At 45.3% G+C, this 21,111-nt stretch overlaps 1 protein-coding gene across 4 annotated transcripts in view; it reads left to right on the forward strand.

Moving 5' to 3' along the window:
- Positions 1–977: 977 nt before the first annotated feature.
- The window catches only part of gpc5c (glypican 5c), a 127,575-nt gene continuing 107,441 nt past the window's right edge, over positions 978–21,111 (forward strand). Inside the window, exons 1-2 of one of the 4 annotated variants that reach the window (XM_027017439.3) lie at positions 978–3,059; positions 14,727–14,888. In XM_027017439.3, the coding sequence (XP_026873240.2) occupies positions 2,891–3,059; positions 14,727–14,888 (331 nt within the window). In that variant the 5' untranslated portion in view covers positions 978–2,890. Of the gene's footprint in view, positions 3,060–3,094; positions 3,625–13,871; positions 14,020–14,726; positions 14,889–21,111 lie in introns of those variants that run through there. The other 3 variants (XM_035527737.2, XM_081722460.1, XM_081722459.1) reach the window with 3 other exon arrangements.

A 21,111-nucleotide genomic window follows, 5' to 3' on the forward strand; every position in this document is an offset into this window, starting at 1 on the left:
TCTTTAGCAAAAGTGCCATCTGGAAGGGATTTGTAATTTTCCATCTAAAACACCAGCGCTGTTTTTAAAAGACAGGTGACTGGGCTTTAGTTAGCCTACAGCTAATGGCTTTTAACTGTATTTTTTGCTGTTGTTTATTTCTTTGTTTTTAAATAGTGACGTTAACTCGTTATTAACGTATTCACTTTAACGCCTTGTATTAAAAATGAAAGCCTGAATTACCGCATTTACATATGTATGCAGATGTTCGACCTCTGGCGCATCCTACTTCTATCAAATGTCCTTGAAATGCTTCCAAAGTTTCATTGGAGTGCACTTGTGCCTAATTGAATTGATTGGATAAAATTTAGAAAAGCAAACACCTGTATGTATAACGTCTTATGGTTGATGGTGTATGCCAATGTGAAAACCAAGCTGTGAGGTCCAGAGAATTGTCCCTACACCTGTGAGATCTTGGATGGGATATAAGAGCATTCCAGAGTTTCTTTGTGGAGATGGGAGAACCTACCAGAACCACAACCATAAGTATAGCACTCGACCAACCAGGTCATTGTGGTATAAAGGCCAGAGGGAAGCTATTCCTGACTGAAAGGTACATTAGAGACCGCTTAGACTAGGATACAAATTGGGATGGAGAGAAAAATGTAAATGTGAAATTTATAAATGGTATGTATATTGATGAGTGTCACTGAGTAAGAAATTGGTAGAGCTGTTATAACAGGTGTCAAACTTTGGGATTGTGTAGAGTCCCCAAGTAAGAACTACAGTAACTTGATTAGTTGTTTGTACTATATAAGATGCTTGTAAAATGTATATGTTGTCAGATAAAGGCAACTCCACCATGAAAATGCACACTGATGTCTTTTCAGGAAACAGTTTCAGTAACATATCTCTGTGGTTGCTGATTCAAGTTTGAAGTTTGAAGTTTGGTTTATTTGTCATGTACATAGTTATACATGGTATAATGGTTTTGTGAAATGGTTTTGTGAGTGCTCTGTCCAAACAGGAAAGAAATGGGTGCATAAGGAAATATATATGTATCAAAAATACAAAAAATATATAACAATGTATGTACACTATATGTATATATACACAATGTACAATGTATATATGGATATATGTGTATGTACACAATGTACAATTCCAGTTTACAAATTTACAGATTTACAGTCACATGGTGGTGGTGGTCCCCACAGTTGATCAGTTTCCCTGATTCAGGGCCTGAATGGCCTGTGGGAAGAAGCTCCTCTTCAGTCTCTCTGTGTTGGTCTTCAGGGAGTGAAAGCGCTTCCCTGACCTCAACAGAGAGAAGAGCCTATTGTTGGGATGGGTGGGGTCCTTCACAATCCTCCTGGCCTTGGTCTGGCACCGCTTGTAATAGATGGTCTGCAGGTCAGGAAGTTCCGTATGAGTGATGTGCTCTGTTGAACGCACTACCCTTTGGAGTGCTTGTCTGTCCTGCTTGGTGCTGTTCCCAAACCAGACTGTGATGTTCCCTGTGAGGATGCTCTTGATAGTGCAGGTGTAGAAGTTCCGCAGTACCTTGGAGGGCAGTCTGAAGTTTCTTAGGCATCTGAGGTGGTAAAGATGCTGACAAGCCTTCTTTGCCAGGGAGTTGGTGTGGCGGGACCAGGACAGGATATGAACTCCAAGGTACCTGAAACTCTACTCTCTCCACCGTGGTTCCATTGATCCTCACAGGTTGATTTGAAGTCACAATTGTGTGAACCACAATATGATCTGTACTAAAAAACACTAAAACATTTAAAAACTATGAACTGCATTTAAAAACAAAACAAACATTCCCCTCAGAAAACTGACGCATTGAAGCACCAATGATGTAGTGGGCAACAATTTTACAGTAGAGGACTGATGCTCACACCCCATCAGGTCATGTGCGCTATCTACCTTGGCCAAGACTCCTAACACGACGTTTACCTACCATGTAGACGTAAAGATGAGTTGTTAATACCATTCGGATTGATACTATATACACACATATACAGTGTAGCAAATACGACGTTGCCCTTGGTTTCAATGTACAATGGAAACGGTTATAATCACGTAGCATGTGCAACACAACGCATCCGATAGAAGACAACAACATGAAGACAGCTGTTTGCAGTTTGATCTCAGCCTGTACTGCTTAGGAATTTGGTAAACAGAGGAACGAAGCAAAGAACAAAACACGTTAAACCACACTCCTGGGTCCAGGAGTTTGGTGGTGTGAATCACGTGACTCACATTTGCGCTTGGAAGCCTGCATTTTACAGTTTCACCCAGCAGAGGGTGGAAAAGTCACTATTTGTGAAATTATAGTGACTGTTGAGTGTTCTAGAATATATTATTTAAAGATCCGTTGCGACACGTAATTGACGTTGCTTTATCTCTCGCATATTTATTCCCCCCACTCTTTGTTCCAGTCTTATGTACTGTATATGCAGGCTTTGCACTAGACTACTCTATGATTTAGATATTGCAGACACTAAACACGTAGAACAGTTTACTGAATGTTTTGAGTTGTCCTACTACCTCATATTCATGTTCATTTTCCAGTTACTTTCAGTATAAGGACTGAAAACAAACTATCGAAAACTGCAGAAATGGACTCCCGTGCATCAAACGCACGAGCCGTATCTCTATATTGATGCCCGAAATCTCCCGAGGCAATGAACGCGCGCCCGCGCGCGAGACAGAGAGAGAGAGGAGTGAGTCGGGTGAGTGCGCGAGCGAGTGCGAGTGTCGTTCGCGTTGCAGAACTCGCGCGCGCCAGTCTGTGTCTCTCTCCGACCGCGCAGACCCAGTAAATCATGACTGCGAGACGCGTGCGTGTTTGACGCTCTTTCTGTGTCCTACACCGTCCCGCGCGCCTGGCCACTGAGATGCTGCCATGTCCACTGAACTATTCCCACGAGTGAACTTTTGGTGGATTACCGTGGCGGTCGCGAGCTTGGCAGCTGTGTCTGAGGTGAGATGCCACAGCTGTCACGAGGTGAAAACGGCTTTCCAGTTGCGCCAGATCGGACCTCTGAAATGGGTACCGGAGGCACCTGGCACAGGTGAGTGGCACAGCATGCACGCGGGAAAGGAAGAACCGCCGCGGAGGAATAAAACTCTCACCCCAAGTAAATAGATTTGCGCATAACGGTCTCAAGCTTTAACCAGTGCGGGGTTTTGCTCAGCGAGAAGGTAGAGGGACAGGTTTTCCCTTTGGCTGAATAAGAGTTGACTGCTAAAGGAAGCGTCGGATTTATTCAAAGTCCTTATCAAAGTTGTTTAGAAACACGCTAAAATTACGGTAGCGTGCTTATTCTCCGGAGGGAACGCAAAGTCCGTGAAATGTGCAGCTGCAGCTGCCAACAGTCTCCGATGCGTCTGTTTGTCTCCGTGTCGTGGTGAGTAACTTATCCAGAGGGACTCTCCGGTATCAGCAGCCCGGCACTGAAAAGAAGACCCCGCTGACCGTGTCCCCCGGTCCCGTAACCGGTTAGCGGAATAACGGCGGACAGACGCGCGTTGCGGACCGCTGTGCCGTGTGACCGTCTCCGCCCCGGGTCCGGAAAGCGCTGTACTCTGCCGAGACACGATTCACAACATGCGCCACACCGAAGCCCATGCACGCAAGTGAATATGATGTGTGTCGGTGAAACGCCGATTGTGTAACTCATGTTATCCACTTAGTTTCCAAAGTTTTTCTTGCATCATCATATCAATTTTAATGGGTTCTTGAAATTTGATAGACATTTATTCTTATTGAACAGGATATGATTAGTTTTTAAGCGAAGCACGAAAACATAGTGATGACTGTGTAGAATTTGCCCTTGCAGCCTTATGAGAATACGCGTTCTTATGCGAATATTATGAGAATATTGTGAGAATATGGTGAGAATATACGTTCTTATGCGAATATTATGCGAATATTATGAGAATATTGTGAGAATATGCGTTCTTATGAGAATATTATGAGAGTATTATGAGAATATTGTGAGAATATGCGTTCTTATGAGAATATTATGAGAATATTGTGAGAATATGTGTTCTTATGAGAATATTATGAGAATACGCATTCTTATGAGAATATTGTGAGAATATTGTGAGAATATTCGTTTTTATGAGAATATTATGAGAATACTCGTTCTCATGAGAATATTATGAGAATATTGTGAGAATATGCGCTCTTATGAGAATATTATGAGAATACTCGTTCTTATGTGAATATTATGAGAATATTGTGAGAATATTGTGAGAATATGTGTTCTTATGCGAATATTATGAGAATATTATGAGAATATTGTGAGAATATGCGTTCTTATGAGAATTTTATGAGAATACGCATTCTTATGAGAATATTGTGAGAATATTGTGAGAATATTTGTTCTTATGAGAATATTATGAGAATACTCGTTCTCATGAGAATATTATGAGAATATTGTGAGAATATTGTGAGAATATGCGTTCTTATGAGAATATTATGAGAATATTGTGAGAATATTATGAGAATACTCGTTCTCATGAGAATATTATGAGAATATTGTGAGAATATGCGTTCTTATGAGAATATTGTGAGAATATGCGTTCTTGCATAGTTGGGGTGCATCAGAACTTGATTAGATTGGAGAATGTCTGGGGCTAAGTCATTGCAGAACACAGACACACACACACTGTCTAAGGGTTTAAAGGCCAAACGTTGTCCGGTTCAGTGTTTTAGTAGATTTAACATACATGATCCAACTCATTAACCCTTCATGAGTTAATTAGAGAATATTTGTGCTGGATCAAGACTAAACACTCAAGCATTAGGCCCTGCAGGAACTATAGCTTTGAGCTCGGCACTGTGTTTAGGTTAGATACACAATTTCCGACACACAGAATGTTTCCTGGCAAGGCAGAGAAGCTGTAGACAATGCATTTTTCACACAGGCTAGGCCGACCAAACCATAATTAGGGTAAATCTCTTGATCGCAGAGTGGTTTGTGTCTCCCATAATTGGACCAGTCTCCACTTTCTTCTTGTGGCCACCAAGAAGAAAAAAGAATGCGAAGTATATGATGCTTCATAATGAAGCACTTCATAACGTCTGCTTTTGTTCCTGGGAGAAGATCGCAGTTCCTGCTCCTCTCGTGTTTAGCTGTATGCCTTCAGAAGTGAGGTATTCCTTTATGTAGGGTTTTAATACTCACTTCAGTTGTCAGCCCAGCCAGACATCGGTCATCATTATCAGTGCTGCAGAACTCCATCTCGTGCAGGTCCCTCGCTCATCCGTTAGGTCCTTAATCCGGTGTGCACAAACGTCCTGTACCCAAGGACCTAAACACTGTCCATGTAGTTCCTCTGTCCCAGTTCCCATCACCTGAGCCAAGCAGGCAAGGCCAGTCAATGCCTGGTACTGGTATTGCTGAGAGCAGAACTGTGGACTGCCTCAGGTTCAGCATGGAGAGGACGGGAAAAGGCTGTTATAATTTACTGCCTTAAAGTAATCCGAGCCTGCTGAGGATAAAATACGTAAACCAATAACAGAACAGTCGATGGGAACTCAGTGATGGAGGTTTTTTTTGCCATTAATTAGTTGATAGAGAGTCATCAGCTGTGCATTGTAGGTAAAATACAAATGTGATTGTTTGGCATGCAAGACCAGAGGGAGACGGATTTTATGTTGTAGGCTGTAGGGCCCTGATACTCACACATTATTCCTATAGGGCTGTTTCCTGCTCGTTTTTTTTCCCCCTGGAGGGCTGTTTCCTGCTCGTTTTTTTTTCCCTGGAGGGCTGTTTCCTCTTGATTTTGTGCCCTGTCTTTACGAAGGAGTCAGTGATGATGACACAGTGTCCAGTTGGCTGAACTAATCGTTCAGTCGTTGCTTGGACTGCGATTGGACTTGAGCTTGTGGTTTGTGATGCAGAGTGGTTTGTAATAGTAAATATGAGGTAACGTGGGCCCGTTTGCATTAGAATATGAAACTGAGAAACCATTAGAAACCATTTCAGGGACATATATAAACCCAAAGAAGCTTCCAGGTGTGTACCGTAGTCTACTGTAGTAAAAGATGCAGAAATGGTCGAAATTGCCGTGAATTAGACAAGGTTTCCATAGAATCGGGATGTTTCGGACAGCGGTCCTTCATCAGCTTTGCAAGTGTGAAGAACAGTATTTGCACAGCTGATGAATCTATGTCCGAAATAAATATATATATATATGTGTGTGTGTGTGTGTGTGTGTGTGTGTGTGTGTGTGTGTGTGTGTGTGTGTGTGCGCGTGTGCGCGTGTGCGTGCGCGTGCACGTGCGTGTGTGTGTGTGTGTGTGTGTGTGCGTGTGCGTGCGCGTGTGCGTGCGTGTGTGCGTGCGTGTGTGTGCGTGTGTGTGTATGTGTGTGTGTGTATGTGTGTGCGCGTGTGCGTGCGTGTGTGCGTGCGTGTGTGTGTGTATGTGTGTGCGCGTGTGTGTGCGCGTGTGTGTGCGCGTGTGTGCGCGCGTGTGCGTTCGCGTGTGTGTGCGTGTGTGTGTGTGTATGTGTGTGCGCGTGTGCGTGCGTGTGTGCGTGCGTGTGTGTGTGTGTATGTGTGTGCGTGTGCGTGCGTGTGCGCGTGTGCGTGCGTGTGTGTGTGTGTGTGTGTGTGTGTGTGTGTATGTGTGTGCGCGTGTGTGTGCGCGTGTGTGTGCGCGTGTGCGTGCGTGTGTGCGTGCGTGTGTGTGTGTGTGTGTGTGTGTAATGAATATACTGTATTTTATGTTTTTTGGTGGGATGAGAGCAGCTCTTATAATAAAGATTGCCCTGCAGATTGCAGTAGCTGAGGCTTTTCTGGTCTAGCTAATGAGTTAGTGGAGTTGGGAAACGACTTCCCTGAGCCCAGTATCCCCCCTGCTGTGCTGAGATTAGCACCCACCACTGCTCACACATCCACAGGCCTTTCCAAACCTGTTCCTGTCAGCCCTTCCAAGCTGTTTCTATAATTACAGCACACGCATCCCTGTATGTGGCGTCTCGTTTTGCAGTTAGCTTCATCACTACTGGCCACAGAGAGGCTGGTTAGATCAAATTACATTTGGGGCAGTTTGACCAAGCCGGGCCAAAATGTGTAAAAAGGATCGTGCTGATTGGCACAGGAGGATGTGATGTCACTCATCGCTGGCTACACAGTTACAGCGTGTTATGTTAAATGCCACATTCCAGTTCATTCTTATACAGACATATAACTGTCCCTTTAACAGTGGAGTCGGACAGCTGACAGGCACGTGGGGCTGTAATGTGGAGGTCAGGCAGTCTGCAGGTCTGCAGTCATAGACAACATGAGGTCCGGAGCAGGAGCCTGGAATGTTGGGCATGTGAAAGTATGCCCAACCACTGACACAGACACAGACCAGCTCGAGAACTTCACCAAGCACGTAGACCACAACAGCCTTCATTCCCACTGGGTTTCACACACACACACACACACACACACACACACACACACACACACACACACACACACACACACACACACACAGACAAATATGTTCAGGGTGCCCAAAAGTTCTAGGGCCCAATTTGACAAGAAACCATGATATTTTTTTGTGCGTGTGCGTATATTTATATTTTACTGTAAGATCGGTAAAAACGGTTTATTTAGCACTTATAATAGTGTATTGTTAAAGGAAAATATTAAATTAAACCTACAAGAAATAACAAAAAGAAAAATTGACCAATATGCACTAATATCAGCACACAGTGCTGTTATTGTGCTGTTATTTGTTATGAACTCCAAAGTTTTGCAATCACAAAAGTCAGTATGCCGATTGTTTGAAGTAGGCGTAACACATCGCGTAAACAGACTGCATGACTGTTTCTGCTGTCAAAAGTAACAACAGAGAAAAAATAAGTAATAAATTCATCATGAAGACATTGTCTGCAGCGGCTTGTTAATCATTACTGAAGACACACCAGATGTTCACTTGGAAAAAAGAGCCCAGAAATGGAGAGGTTAACTGGCTCTGTTCAGGGTAGTCAGAATGCGCTCTCTCTCCCTCTCTGCACACGCGTGTGTGTGTGTGTGTGTGTGTGTGTGTGTGTGTATGTGTAACTTCACCAACCGACATCATTATATTCTGCTGACAGGGGCATTTCATTAATATTAGTCATTGTGAGAAGAGCTTTATGTAATCGGTGCCATCGTGTCCCTTATCCACCTTATCCATGCTGTCCCTTATCCGTATCCACTGGTTACTGTGACATTGAGGTACTTCCTCTCTGTGTGTTCTCCTGTGAGACGTGACCAAGCGAGTTGGGCTGAGGTTGTGCTGATTCAGCACTCTCGCTACCATCCTGCGCTGTATGAGGGGACGGATCATTTCAGTCCTGGCACCCAGGGGTCGGGTCTAACCCGGTCCGGTTCTTTAGCATTATCTTCTCTCAACAGGTCCTTCAGTGAATTAGACTCAGCATAATATCATTCTCCTACAGAAATGTCACTTAGTCTTTAGGCATGTGGTTTCAGCTTTAGGATTCCCCCTCACTATCTAATAAATCACTAGCCTCCTCTATAAAACGAGACACGGCAGTGAAATATCCTCTATTAAACTTGACACCGTTATGAATCATTCTTTTGTAACCTTGTTCAAAGTCCTGTAAAAATGTTCTTAGCCCCCAACATTCCTTACCATCCTCTGTGCGAAAACTGTTCCGCGGTACTGCCGAAGACACAAGTTACTGGAAGTTTCATTTCCTTCTTTCATTGTTTATATATTTTGCTGCACTAGCATGGACGAGTAGGTGCAAACACCGGATATTAAAAATCGTGCCGCTTCTGCATCTTCTGTCTAGGTACCAGCTGGGCTGTCATGCCTCTCACCGTGTCTTCGCACCTCGTCCACTTTACACCTTATTGTCTTTGCGCCTCGTCCACTTTACACCTTATTGTCTTTGCACCTCGTCCACTTTACACCTTATTGTCTTCGCACCTCGTCCACTTTACACCTTATTGTCTTTGCACCTCGTCCACTTTACACCTTATTGTCTTCGCACCTCGTCCACTTTACACCTTATTGTCTTCGCACCTCGTCCACTTTACACCTTATTGTCTTCGCACCTCGTCCACTTTACACCTTATTGTCTTCGCACCTCGTCCACTTTACACCTTATTGTCTTTGCACCTCGTCCACTTTACACCTTATTGTCTTCGCACCTCGTCCACTTTACACCTTATTGTCTTTGCGCCTCGTCCACTTTACACCTTATTGTCTTCGCACCTCGTCCACTTTACACCTTATTGTCTTTGCACCTCGTCCACTTTACACCTTATTGTCTTCGCACCTCGTCCACTTTACACCTTATTGTCTTCGCACCTCGTCCACTTTACACCTTATTGTCTTCGCACCTCGTCCACTTTACACCTTATTGTCTTCGCACCTCGTCCACTTTACACCTTATTGTCTTCGTGCCTCGTCCACTTTACACCTTATTGTCTTTGCACCTCGTCCACTTTACACCTTATTGTCTTTGCACCTTGTCCACTGGGCTGCAGCAGAGTGTTCATTTCTCACTCTGTTAGCGGCGGAAGTTGAGACATTTTTAAATGCGCATACGGCGTTCAAATCCAAACATGCCACCCGTCTCTAAAATATTCATTCTTTAATCACTCCTCCGGCCTTGCTTATGTTAGAACATCAAACAGGCTTTTGGTCAGCGAAGGGGAGAGTAAAGGAAGAGGAACAGTTCGTGCATTCATAAAGTCAGTGGCTGGCACAGGAAGAAAGTGGCAGCTCTAAGCCTCTGGTTTGCTCTCCTGCACATGCGCTTTCCACCGCTGCTCCTGCGTGCGGCGCTTCACCCAGTACTGAACACGGCTTTACTCAGTACTGAACATGGCTTCATGCAGTGCTGAACACACCGTTTCACCCAGTGTTGGATATGGTGTTTTAATATAGTGCAGACCTCAGTGTTGGATGCGGTGTTTATCCTAGTGCTGGACTCAGTGCTGAGTCCATGACTGATTTCAGGGTTTAATCCAGGGTTTAATCCAGAGCTGACCCCTGACCTGAACTTGGTCCCAAGTGCCACGGTGAGCCTGTGGTTAATCCAAAAACTGACATTGCTGTCTAATTATTTAGTGTATATATCCCAAAGGATATTACATGAAGGAAAGCGCTGAAAATGTTAACGATGACACTGGTCTAGGGTCAGTTTAATTAAAGCAGTTATAACGGGAGAATTAGACTAGCCTAGATTAACCTCTCATTCTGAAATGCCCTATGCATAAGGGATTTCAATCTCCTACTAATTTCTTGTGTCAGACTCTGTGATTGAACTGGAGGTAACTAAATGAGGCACATATGGCTAAAGTTTATGATGCCAAATTCCAACAGAATTCCAGTACAGATGAGCTTTTATCGTGGATGTAATTAAGCTTTCGGCAAACCTCCAGAATTCCCCTAACTGTTGTTTTATTTCATAATAAATGTCTCTAGACATGTGGGAATTTAGGTATTTTGAATTTTACTTTGGTTTCAGAAAATAATTGTAAGCAACAGGCGTTTATTCCGCCAGTACGTATATCTTGAAATATCCACAACAGACCACTGTTTAGTGTCAAGGTGATGAATTATGATGCTTAGTTGTACTTTCAGTAATGTTTCTTTGGATGTTCTCCGTTCCAGTGGTATTATTTCAAGGCCAGGTTATACCTAAACGTTGTAAGAGACATATGATACTCCATAAAATGTTGGTTTGTTCATTTGCTGGAGCCAGAGGTGTGTGGTTATGCAGAGGTGAGAGTCCATTGAAATGCCTGGTCAAACGTGCGGGTATTTCTGCTGTTTTTGTGTGTTAGAGGTGAGATATTTTAGTCAGATTGGCCAACTAACCTGCTGATTGCGTGTGTGTGCCTGTGTGTATGCCTGTGTGTGTGGCTGTGTGTGTGCGCGTGTGTGTGTCTGTGTATATGACCATGTGTACATTTGCGTCTAACTGCCGTGAGGTCTGTTTACGGTTCAAGAAGAGTTGCGCATGTCTGTGGTTCATGTGTCTGCCTGTCTGCCCCTGAGCCCTGGCGGTCTCTGCCGTGTTTGAGCCCAGCCTTTTAAAGCCATGGCTGCTACCGTAGCAGATTCTGAAGCGTGTGGCGAAGGTCTGGCCTGACGGTAACACCTCCTCCATCTGGAGTGCCACATGCCTCCCCCTCCCCCGCCCAAACACCCCACCTCCACCCTTCCTGGACTTAGTCCCCAGTTATTAGCCTCTCGGGTTGGCATCAACACCAGGCGCATGCCCAGAAACCGCGGGCGCATGCCCAGGGCCTGCAGAAAGGTGGCTTTGCTGCCAGACCCTTTGGGGGGGGGTGATGTTTTCCTTCCAGTGAGGGTCGGAACCGCAGCTCAACAGGCCCAGGTAAACACGCAGATGTATAGCAGGCCCGAGTAACGCTGACGGCTTCGCAGTTTATGCCACTACTTCAAAGGACCAAGAGCATCCAAGAAAGGATGGAGAAAAACCAAGGAGTGAAAAACAGAGAGCTTAGTATTACTTCAGCTATCATCAATTACCCGACTTTAATCTTTAAAGTTTAGACATGCGCGTGTGTGCACGTAAAGGATGGTATGATCAGGAAATTGCTTTAGCCCACTCTCCCCCTTCAAACCACGAGTCTCTGTAAACACTGAAATCATAACAAAAATTTACATTCCATGAAGAGTGCACACTAAAGGCCTTGGATCACGCCACAGATTTCCTTCTTCTCTCAGGCTCCGCCGCCCCCCCACTGCCTCAGCTCAAAGGCGTAGCCAGAACTCTTTTAACTTTGACCCTGAGGTTGCTCGGGTCGTGTTGGTGTGAGCAATGAGAATGGAACTGAGACCTAATCCACCCAATTAAGCAGCTGGCACTTGTCACCTGTGAGTGATTAGGGGCTTATAAGTGGAGTGTGAACCCCAGCCAGCAGGAGCCATGGGAGTGTGTGTTCGCACACAACCCCGGAATAAAACCCTCAAAAAACACTTACTAATACAATTGTGCAATTTACGCATATGTATCCAGTTACTTACTCCGAAATTACCCTGGGGATGTTCCCAATATCGTAGTGATAAACGTTTGGATCCTTCTCAGTGACTGCACAGCTTAAGAAGTCATTTGGACTCGATTGTTCTCAGATATTCCTTAGAGTTTCCGTCCGACGTAAAGAAGTGGCGGGGTAGTGGTGGCAGTGCTAGCATTCCAAAGAACTCTTCCTGAGCTCTAGATGCCCATCCGACTGGGTTCCACATCCCCATCTTCCCAGCCACACTCCACCAGCCCTGGAGAAAGCGGGCATTGTTATCCTTGGAGATGCCTCACTGCGGTATCTGTTTAGTTGAATTTGGGTAAGACCATGTGTTGTTTCATATTGCAGCTTTAATAATCAGGGGTGCCTGCAGTGGGCGGTGTTCCTACGTAGAAATCGCCTGAAAGACTGTGAGAACATCCAGACCTCATTAATCAAGTTACAATTGATAATAATTATTCATTGATTGATTGATTTATTTGTCTGTCTGCTGTCAGTCTTAAGGATGTCCCTGCATTGCGGGAATAAGAGAGCTTCTAATGAATAACATTTAATAAATAAAAATAACATTTATGCCTTTCAAGACACCCAAGGACACTGTACAGTGTACCAGTACACAATAAAACCCAATATTTTCTCACCCAGGATTTAAGACTACTTTTGAACAAGGCTGCAGACGAACTAGCACAGGGGGGACCTCCATGAACTGGAGCTACCAGCACTGAATGCCCCGTCACCAGATGTGCGCAACTTGGAGGGAGATACCGTTAGTATCAGCAAGAGTATATACTGCAAATAACTCCCATATTACTGATCTGGGACAAAGCATGAAACAGAAGTGCTTCTTGTCTTAATTGTGGCTGAAAAGCCAATCAGAATGGCCGCAGACTCATTAATATCGGAGCTGAAACAATGAGTCCAGGCCCAGGGCAGTAGACTATGTGATGGTTTGGTTTGTGCATGCGCAGATCTGTATGTCATTCGCCTAACGATGAAACAACTGGAAGTTTAGCCTTTTGGCCAAGACCAGGGAACATACATACTCTCTTACAGATTATTGAGGTACTTCACTCTGGATAAGGGCATAGGTCAAATGACAAAGGAAACAAACAAAAATGTTTGTTTGGTTGCTTGTTGGTTTGCTTGTTGGTTTGCTTTTTTACAAAAAGTAAAAAATAATACAAAGCATTATTTTTTACTTTTTGTTGCTCTTGGAATTGAGTATTTAACCTGTTGCTGTCAGTTTGCAGTGCAACTCTCTTCTGTTTCCACTGTAAATTTCACACGTGACAAACATAGTAATCAGATCTTTTCAATGCACACTCCAGCACCATAGTCAGCACTCACTCTGGCTGCAAGGTGCCCATTTAAGCAGATCTTGACTAACCATGCCCGCACTTAAAGATTTTAATCACTATAAATAAACAAGGCCATTACCTTAAGATTGACCTAAAAGAACCACGCCTTCCAACACCTCAGGAATCACAACATCTGAGGTTTTATATATCGAAATGAGGAGAAACGAGGCTGCAACCATTAAACCTTCTGGTCTCTTAGTAAACCCAGCAGCTGTGGTTCTGTTTCTGACGTTGCTCTGATATTCCCTGCACTGCTATACGAACTGCTGAACCGAGTTCCGGAATTTCCTTAGTGTCCAGTCTGCTGCCAACATGATTTCAGCAAAGCCAAGGGCCTTGCATAGACCTCTCTCTCTCTCTCGCTCTCTCTCTCTCTCTCTCTCTCTCTCTCTCTCTCTCTCTGTCACTCTATCTGTCTGGTTCTGGTTGCATCAACTCTTAGAAGTCAGCTTTTAGACGAATGAGGAGTGCGAGGAAAGAGACAGACAGGCGAGATGCAGAGAGCAGGAGACGGGGGGGCGGATTTGCAACAAGGAGCGTAGAAGACGAGTGCTGACCAGAGAAGCGGTCTCAGCAGAGGACAAGAAAGGAACGATGACAGTGATGGTGAATCTGAGACTGAAAGGAGAGAGAGAGCGAGAGTTGGGCAGAGGTCAGTGATGACTACACTCTGCTGGGACACATGGCAGCTGGTGTGTCCTGGATAATTAAGCCACAATGATGTGTCGCCTGGGTATGTGGATGTGGAGGGGTGTGCGTGTGGGTGGGGCTCGGGGGGGCTTCAGAGCTATCCAGCCCTATTGTGTTTCAGGGCCAGATTTGGAACTGGGTGGCACAAAGCTTGACTCGGGGTCGAGATGAGCGAGAGAGTGCTAGAGAGACATTTCTTGGGGTCATGTTTCATGGCACCCCCCCCGGAGGTCCAGAATGTTGCGTGCAACCAGGGCCTCACTCTTCAAGAGCTAATTCTGTCTGTAATGTTAGTATGATGTGTGTGTGTGTTTAACATTTGGGTGACTTCATTTGGGTGCCCGTGCTAAGTGCGCTCTTCAGTGTGTCTGTGAGCAAGTGCGAGTGTGTGTAGTGGACAGCATTAATTTAGGAAAGTCTGATAGCATCAGATCATCAGACTAACTTGGATATGAAAGGATAGTAGGATGGTATTAGGGCTAAGCTGTTACAGGAAGTGACCCCACTGGCCCCTCTGTCAAACTGAGCGAGGGGCAGCCGAGACGACCCTGTCTCACACCCTTCTGTGTGTCCGTGTGCCTGCTAAACAGTAATGTACTATGTGAGATGAAGGTGATTGACTGAAATCTTTTCTCTTTCTCTACCTCCCCCCACCCCACCCGGTCTCAGACGCCGACCTGTCCGTGTGTAAGCATGCCGGGCCGTCGTGCTGCACGCGGAGGATGGAGGACAGCTACAGGACCGCGGCAGTGAGGGACCTTGGGCATGGCGTCCGCACATACAGCTTTGAACTCAAGTACCTGCTCTCAGAGCACGCGACCGTCTTCAAGGGTACGGGACAACTGAAGCCTGGCTGGATGGATGGATGGATGGATGGATGGATGGATGGATGGATGGATGGATGGAAAGATGAGGGAATGGACAGACTGATGGATGAATGGAGTAGTGTATGAATGGATGGATGGATGGATGGATGGATGGATGGATGGATGGATGGACAGATTTTTCAAATGCATTCTACAAGTCATAGTGCTCTTGCATTTATTAGTTAAAGTGACATACAGAAAACAAACACAAGCGCTGAAGTGACGAGGAGATGAACCATATGATATTTGAGCAGTTACATGGATGGATGACTTTGGATTACTCATGGTCTTGTGGATGACTTCATGTCTGCAATAATGAGACCTTCAACAACCTAACTCGTTGATGTTGGCTAACTCGTTGATGTTGGCTAACTCGTTGATGTTGGCTGTTCCCTGTGTGTCTAAGACAAGCAGTAATTTACTACATAAAATGCCTGATTTTTTTTTTTCTTTTCTTTTTTGGTCACAAACTGTGTACATTTTTTTCCACACAGGAACTGCTTCTGTTCTACTTAATAATCAAACAGGACAGTGATGGAGAAAGATAATGATTTCTGAGTTTCCCGGGCATTTGTTGGAGAGGGACTCCTTTTTGGGGGTATAAACTTGTCTGCCTCCTGACTGGTACATGCTTGCATTAGGGTTTGTGGTTTGGCGGCTGAGGACTTATTGTTTTATGCTTTGGCTAATCCGGGTTATTAATGTGGCTATAGACATGCGTGGTTTGTTGAGAGTGTAAGGCGGTTTACGCTGCAGGGGTTTTGGCTACGTGCGACTGAGGAGGCCTGGGAGTTTGGCTGACGGCTTTGGCTCTGGATGTGTTCAGTATGCTCTCAGTTGATTAACTGGGCACTGAGGTGTGTGCGTGTGATTTCAGGCCACACCAGAAATGTCCCCTTAGACCGCTGGAGACGGACAGATACAGTGGTTTAAGAAAACCTGTGGCTGACCAAAATCATTTGGATAAAAGTTTCTTTCCCACTTTTGCTTTGAAACTGTTATTTATGCTGGCTGTCTTCCTTTGGAAGTGTCATAAGTTTGCTTGCTTTCTGTCTTTTTTTTTTTTTTCAATTCTAATACGTTCAGACATCAATTTCCCTTTCAGATATCCCAGAAAGCAAAGCTGTGTGTGTATATACTACACTGAGCCTGGACCCAGACTCGGCTTTCCAGAAACCTGGTCCGTGATCTTGGCTTGCTCTGCACGCTCCACCAAGACCATGCTATGGCTCCTAACGAAAACTGAAGTTGTCATTGAAAAGTTGTTTACAATTCCTGAGACTCACAAGCAGTCATATAAACCAAAGCCTTTGTAAACATGCGGGGTCTGACATGATTATGAAAACATATTTACAAATGACATATTCCAGCCTGATAGCCTGTTCTGTTCACTTCCTCTGATCTGTCTTTGTCTCTGGATCTCTGACAAAACTTTTGTTCCATCTCACGGCCCAACAATTCAATAACAAACAGCTGGAGAGAAAACAGCTGAGCTGTCAAATCACTCTTGGTCCCTTAACGCAGGATAATTGTGTGTGCAAATTGCTGCATGCATCTCTAAGATAGACGTACACACTTTGACTTATGCTCTTTATTGTTTCATTTGAAATGTGGAGCACTGAACAGCACAGGATGTGTCACTGTCGTGACAGGCTGAGGGCGGAGCCTCCTGAGAGCTGGGAGATTTAACGAGCTGTGGGCGGAGCCTCCTGTGCGCCGGGAGCTTTAACGAGCTGGTCAGTCAGTGCTTCTCCACCTGCTGTTTACTTTGGCAGAGAATGCTGGCCACTGCCTAGGATCCCTACATGCTCATTCATGTGCGTCCGGTCTGGCCGAGTGAATGAATGCTAATACATAATTACATACACACACACACACACACACACACACAGCCTGGAGGGTTTGTAGAAGGAGGTCCTATCAGGGTTCGTCTGCCACTGTTATTCAGCAGTAATCTGGTCCGATGGCCAGGGTCCACTGATGGGCTACAGTACTGTACATGCAGGAGGGGTCACCAACATGTCCATTAGGAACAGAATGGAATGTGCACCGGCACTGACCACGAAACACACGCACAGACACAGACACGCACACAGGCTCAGACACACCTCTTCTCTGTCTGGCTCAGCCCATGGTTTTCCGAGTGTGTTAAGTAGGTTCCATATGTAGGCTGGAATTAAATGGGAATTTAAGGGAGACAGAATGTGTGGCGCGTGTGTAATAAATGTCCTCGCGGGAACGTCTAGCAGTTTTGAATGGGCTGAGAATTCGTTTGTGTGTGTGTGTGTGTGTGTTGTTTATTAATCTGACTCAGCTATTGTCAAATATCAAATTTGTCTCTCTTCAGGCTATTTCTCCCTCTAACACACACGCGCGCGCATGCACACACACCGTCTCACACACATGCCTGCACAAACACACACACACATACATACACCCACACACACACACACACACACACACACACACACACGTTTTCCCTCTTGCCCTTTTCTGTTTGTACAGAGTGGAGTCATGGAACGTTGTCATGAAAAACTTTTCATAGTGACTCTTAAGCAATGTTGGGAATGTCTGGGAAATGAACATGTGTCATCGCAGCCGGAAGACAAATTGGGAATGTTAAAACAATAGAGCTGATTGTGGCGTTCCCACAGTGGGCTTGCCTTTATGGCCCAGGCTGAAGGAAGGATGACCAGGAACGTGGATGAGGTGTTTAGGAGACCAGTGGAACTGCCCCGGTGTTATGGTCTCCTTCATCACTCTCGGCAGAAGCCAGAGGTCAGAGGTCAGGGCTTCTGACTGGAGAGATGGTGGTTCACATGGATTAAAATCACACACACACACACACACACACACACACACACACACACACACACACACACACACACACACACACACACAGGGAAAGGATTTGCTTCTCAGGTATATATAAAGGTAGTGAGATGTATTACTCCAGTCCCTATCAGGACATTTCCAGTGTCCTGTCAGAGTTTTCCAAGAGAATAAAGGTTTTATGGGGAAGAGGAAACTGCGGAAGTTCACTCTTGTACTGATCAAGGGAGCAGGAGTTGGCCAGGAAGGGTTTGTGTTCCTTTTAGGATGAATAGGATCTATCTAACATGGATATTTTTTTAGAGGTTTGTTGGCAGTTCTGTGAGGACTGATGGGAAGAAGAGAGTTGGGTGGCTCCTCTTTGCAGGTTGATTGATTAAGATCCATTTTCAGGCGCAGACAGCAATCCAGGGCAAAATGTCATATATCCCATAGTTTTAAAATCTGTATTTGTTCTGTTTCATCCTTATATTATAGGAAGCCTGAGAGGAGGAAAGATGAAGGTCTAAATAGATTAATCTTATATCCACACCTGTTGGACAAGAAACTCTTAGAAGTGCTCATTGAACACTGATTTGGAGTATGTGAGGATTAGCATTGGGGAACACCCACGATAAAGAGCTGCTTCTCCTGCATAATCCACCCCCCAGGCCAGTAGAGATGACCCTGTCTGCATGAGCCATGACCGAGCACGGCAGTTGTTTTTGTTAGGCTGTGTCACATGGAGCTTGACCTCCGTTGGTCAGCAGGTCGAATAAAATGGACAGTCTCTGCATGGACTCCGAGGACCTCAGCGACTGCAAAGAGTGAAAGACTTCATGGTGCAAAAATTGGATGACTACACGATCCAAGTGTTCCTTGTTTAGTCATTTGTTTTGTTTTACGACGCTTTTGGGACGCCGCCCTGTTTGTGTTATTAAGCGTACTTACTCAATATATTTGTGACACCAGTGCTGTTTTTAAAAGACCTGTCATTTTATTTTACCAGTTTGGGTTTGGATTCATGTGGATGATATGGAACTGTAGCATTCTAGATGACTTCAAAATGTGTGCCCTTATGTCTACTTTACGTCACACTTCACACCTGAGCTGATGTGTAGTGGCGAGATGAGAGGATCTGAGGAGTCTAGCCGAAAGACTTGTAGCAAAGAAACTGACACCAAATAAATCCATAAATATGTCAGTCCACTGCACACACACAAAGTATACTACATGGACACTTTATATGTGTGTGTGTTCACGTGCGTGTATATATGTTGGTGTGTGTTGTGTTTGCTTGTGTGTGCCTGTGTGTGTGCACATGTGTTTATGCGCATGTGTGTGTTTGTCTGAGTGTGTTTCTGTTTGTTTGTGTGTGTGGGCACGTGTGTGTGTTTCTGTGTGTGTGCACACTAGCCGGCTGAACTGCTGGTTGGCTGTTTATCACAGCATGTCACTGTTGGTTAAATGAATCAAAGGTAGCTGTGCTGTGATTGGTCTCTCTACTCTGCTCCTTTGCGATCCGGAGTGTCTGGCCGAAGGACACAGCAGATCCTGCTCTAGAAAAGTCTGGAATGGCAAGGCCAAGCAGTTGTTATTCGCACTACCCTTCTCTGGAGATAAGACGTAAGAGAGCCTGTTTGTTCTCAGGGTTCATGTCTGGCCAGCTTTGCATAAAGGAAACTCAAAATGCTTTTATATGTCTGACCTATCGCTGAGAGAAAGCTGCTTGGAAAAGCCACTTCCTTAGCCACTCTATTACAGCTGTCTGCTCTCCCAGCTGTGGCCAGGGCCGTCTGGTCTGAGCGCGAGGATGGCTTGTTGCGTCGCGTCTGGTGCGGCGCTGATCTGTGTGTGGGGGGGGGAGACCCAGTCGTGCTGCAGTAGATTAGTGTCCCGAGGACTTCGGTGTGGGAGGTTTGGCAGGAGTCCCAGCTGAGGCAAGGATGCACTAAACAGACCTGACAGTTTAATCTATAAAGAGCCTTGTGGTGACGTGTTCTAAGTCAATCAATCGATCGATCAGTCAATCAATCATTTTCATGCAGTTGAGCATGATGTGGAGTCCGGATGAACATGGCCCTGTCTGCCCTGAAATGCCCCTCCTACCCTGCGTCTCAACTATGGGTGACCAATTAAAACTCTTGGAGCTCCAGCCAAACTGATGTCTTTGTGCGGTATGTTGTGTTCTGGCTTCCCTGCTCTGATTGGCCCACTGGGAGCCGTTGGAGGGAGTTCTGGACGTCATCTTTAAAGTGTGTATCTCATAATTAAAGGCTTACAGGTACTTATGGAATCATCTTTAGGCTAATGGGACGTCATCACCTTTGACCTTTATATGTCTACTGTGCTGTCTCCCTTACAGGTTAATAATGTTGGTAATGTATTAATAAGCCAAGTCTCTCTTTTGTGTGTGTTCTTTAATTTCCAAATTTCATGGGATGTTATGAGGGTAACTTATTGTTATTATCAGGGAAACTTGGCCTAAAGTCATTTTGGCCTAGAATGGGTCTGTTCCATACTCCACCATAGTCATCATGGCACTCCAGCAGCTTCAGATGGGGCAGTGAGCATCAACCTCTTTATCGGGAGGTTCTGAGGAGCAGAACATCAACCTCTTTATCGGGAGGTTCTGAGGAGCAGAACATCAACCTCTTCATCGGGAGGTTCTGAGGAGCAGAACATCAACCTCTTCATCGGGAGGTTCTGAGGAGCAGAACATCAACCTCTTCATCGGGAGGTTCTGAGGAGCAGAACATCAACCTCTTCATCGGGAGGTTCTGAGGAGCAGAACATCAACCTCTTCATCGGGAGGTTCTGAGGAGTGGATCTCGGTGCAGGAGGCGGGATGTGATGGGCTGGACTGGTGATGAAGTTGAAGAAAAAAATCTCTTTTTTCCCCGTTTTCTGTCTGCGTTCTTTTTACCGTCATTGTTGTTCCGTTGGCGGTTCTGGTCCCCAGGCCCATAACTGCATGACATCACGAGTCCAGAAAGGGATTGGAATGGGATTACACTCCCCTCCCATCCGCTTACTGGCTGGACTGGTCTTTCCCAGAGTTATTTTCTGACTAATTGAACTCGCCATGTTGCTTCCTGTGTGGAGGTGGATCAAGAGTGAGATCTCAGACAGACAGTGTAAAAAGGATCAGAGAAACTGGGAGTTAGAGCTAGTCCCATTCTTTGACTGTCCTCATTCCACTAGTGCAAGTAATGTGGAGGGAGAGAGAAACAGCCTTCTATCCAAAAAATGGATGTTCCTTACATACAACAAAACAAACCTGACTTTGGTGGTAGGGTCAGGTGCCACACACCAGCTCCTTACCGGGCAGCAGGGACAGGCAGGACACGCAGGACATAGAGACTCACAAGACACAC

This window comes from Electrophorus electricus, chromosome 11, assembly GCF_041902795.1.
Source record: "Electrophorus electricus isolate QZ-2024a chromosome 11, ASM4190279v1, whole genome shotgun sequence".
In the NCBI taxonomy this organism is placed as follows: Eukaryota; Metazoa; Chordata; class Actinopteri; order Gymnotiformes; family Gymnotidae; genus Electrophorus; species Electrophorus electricus.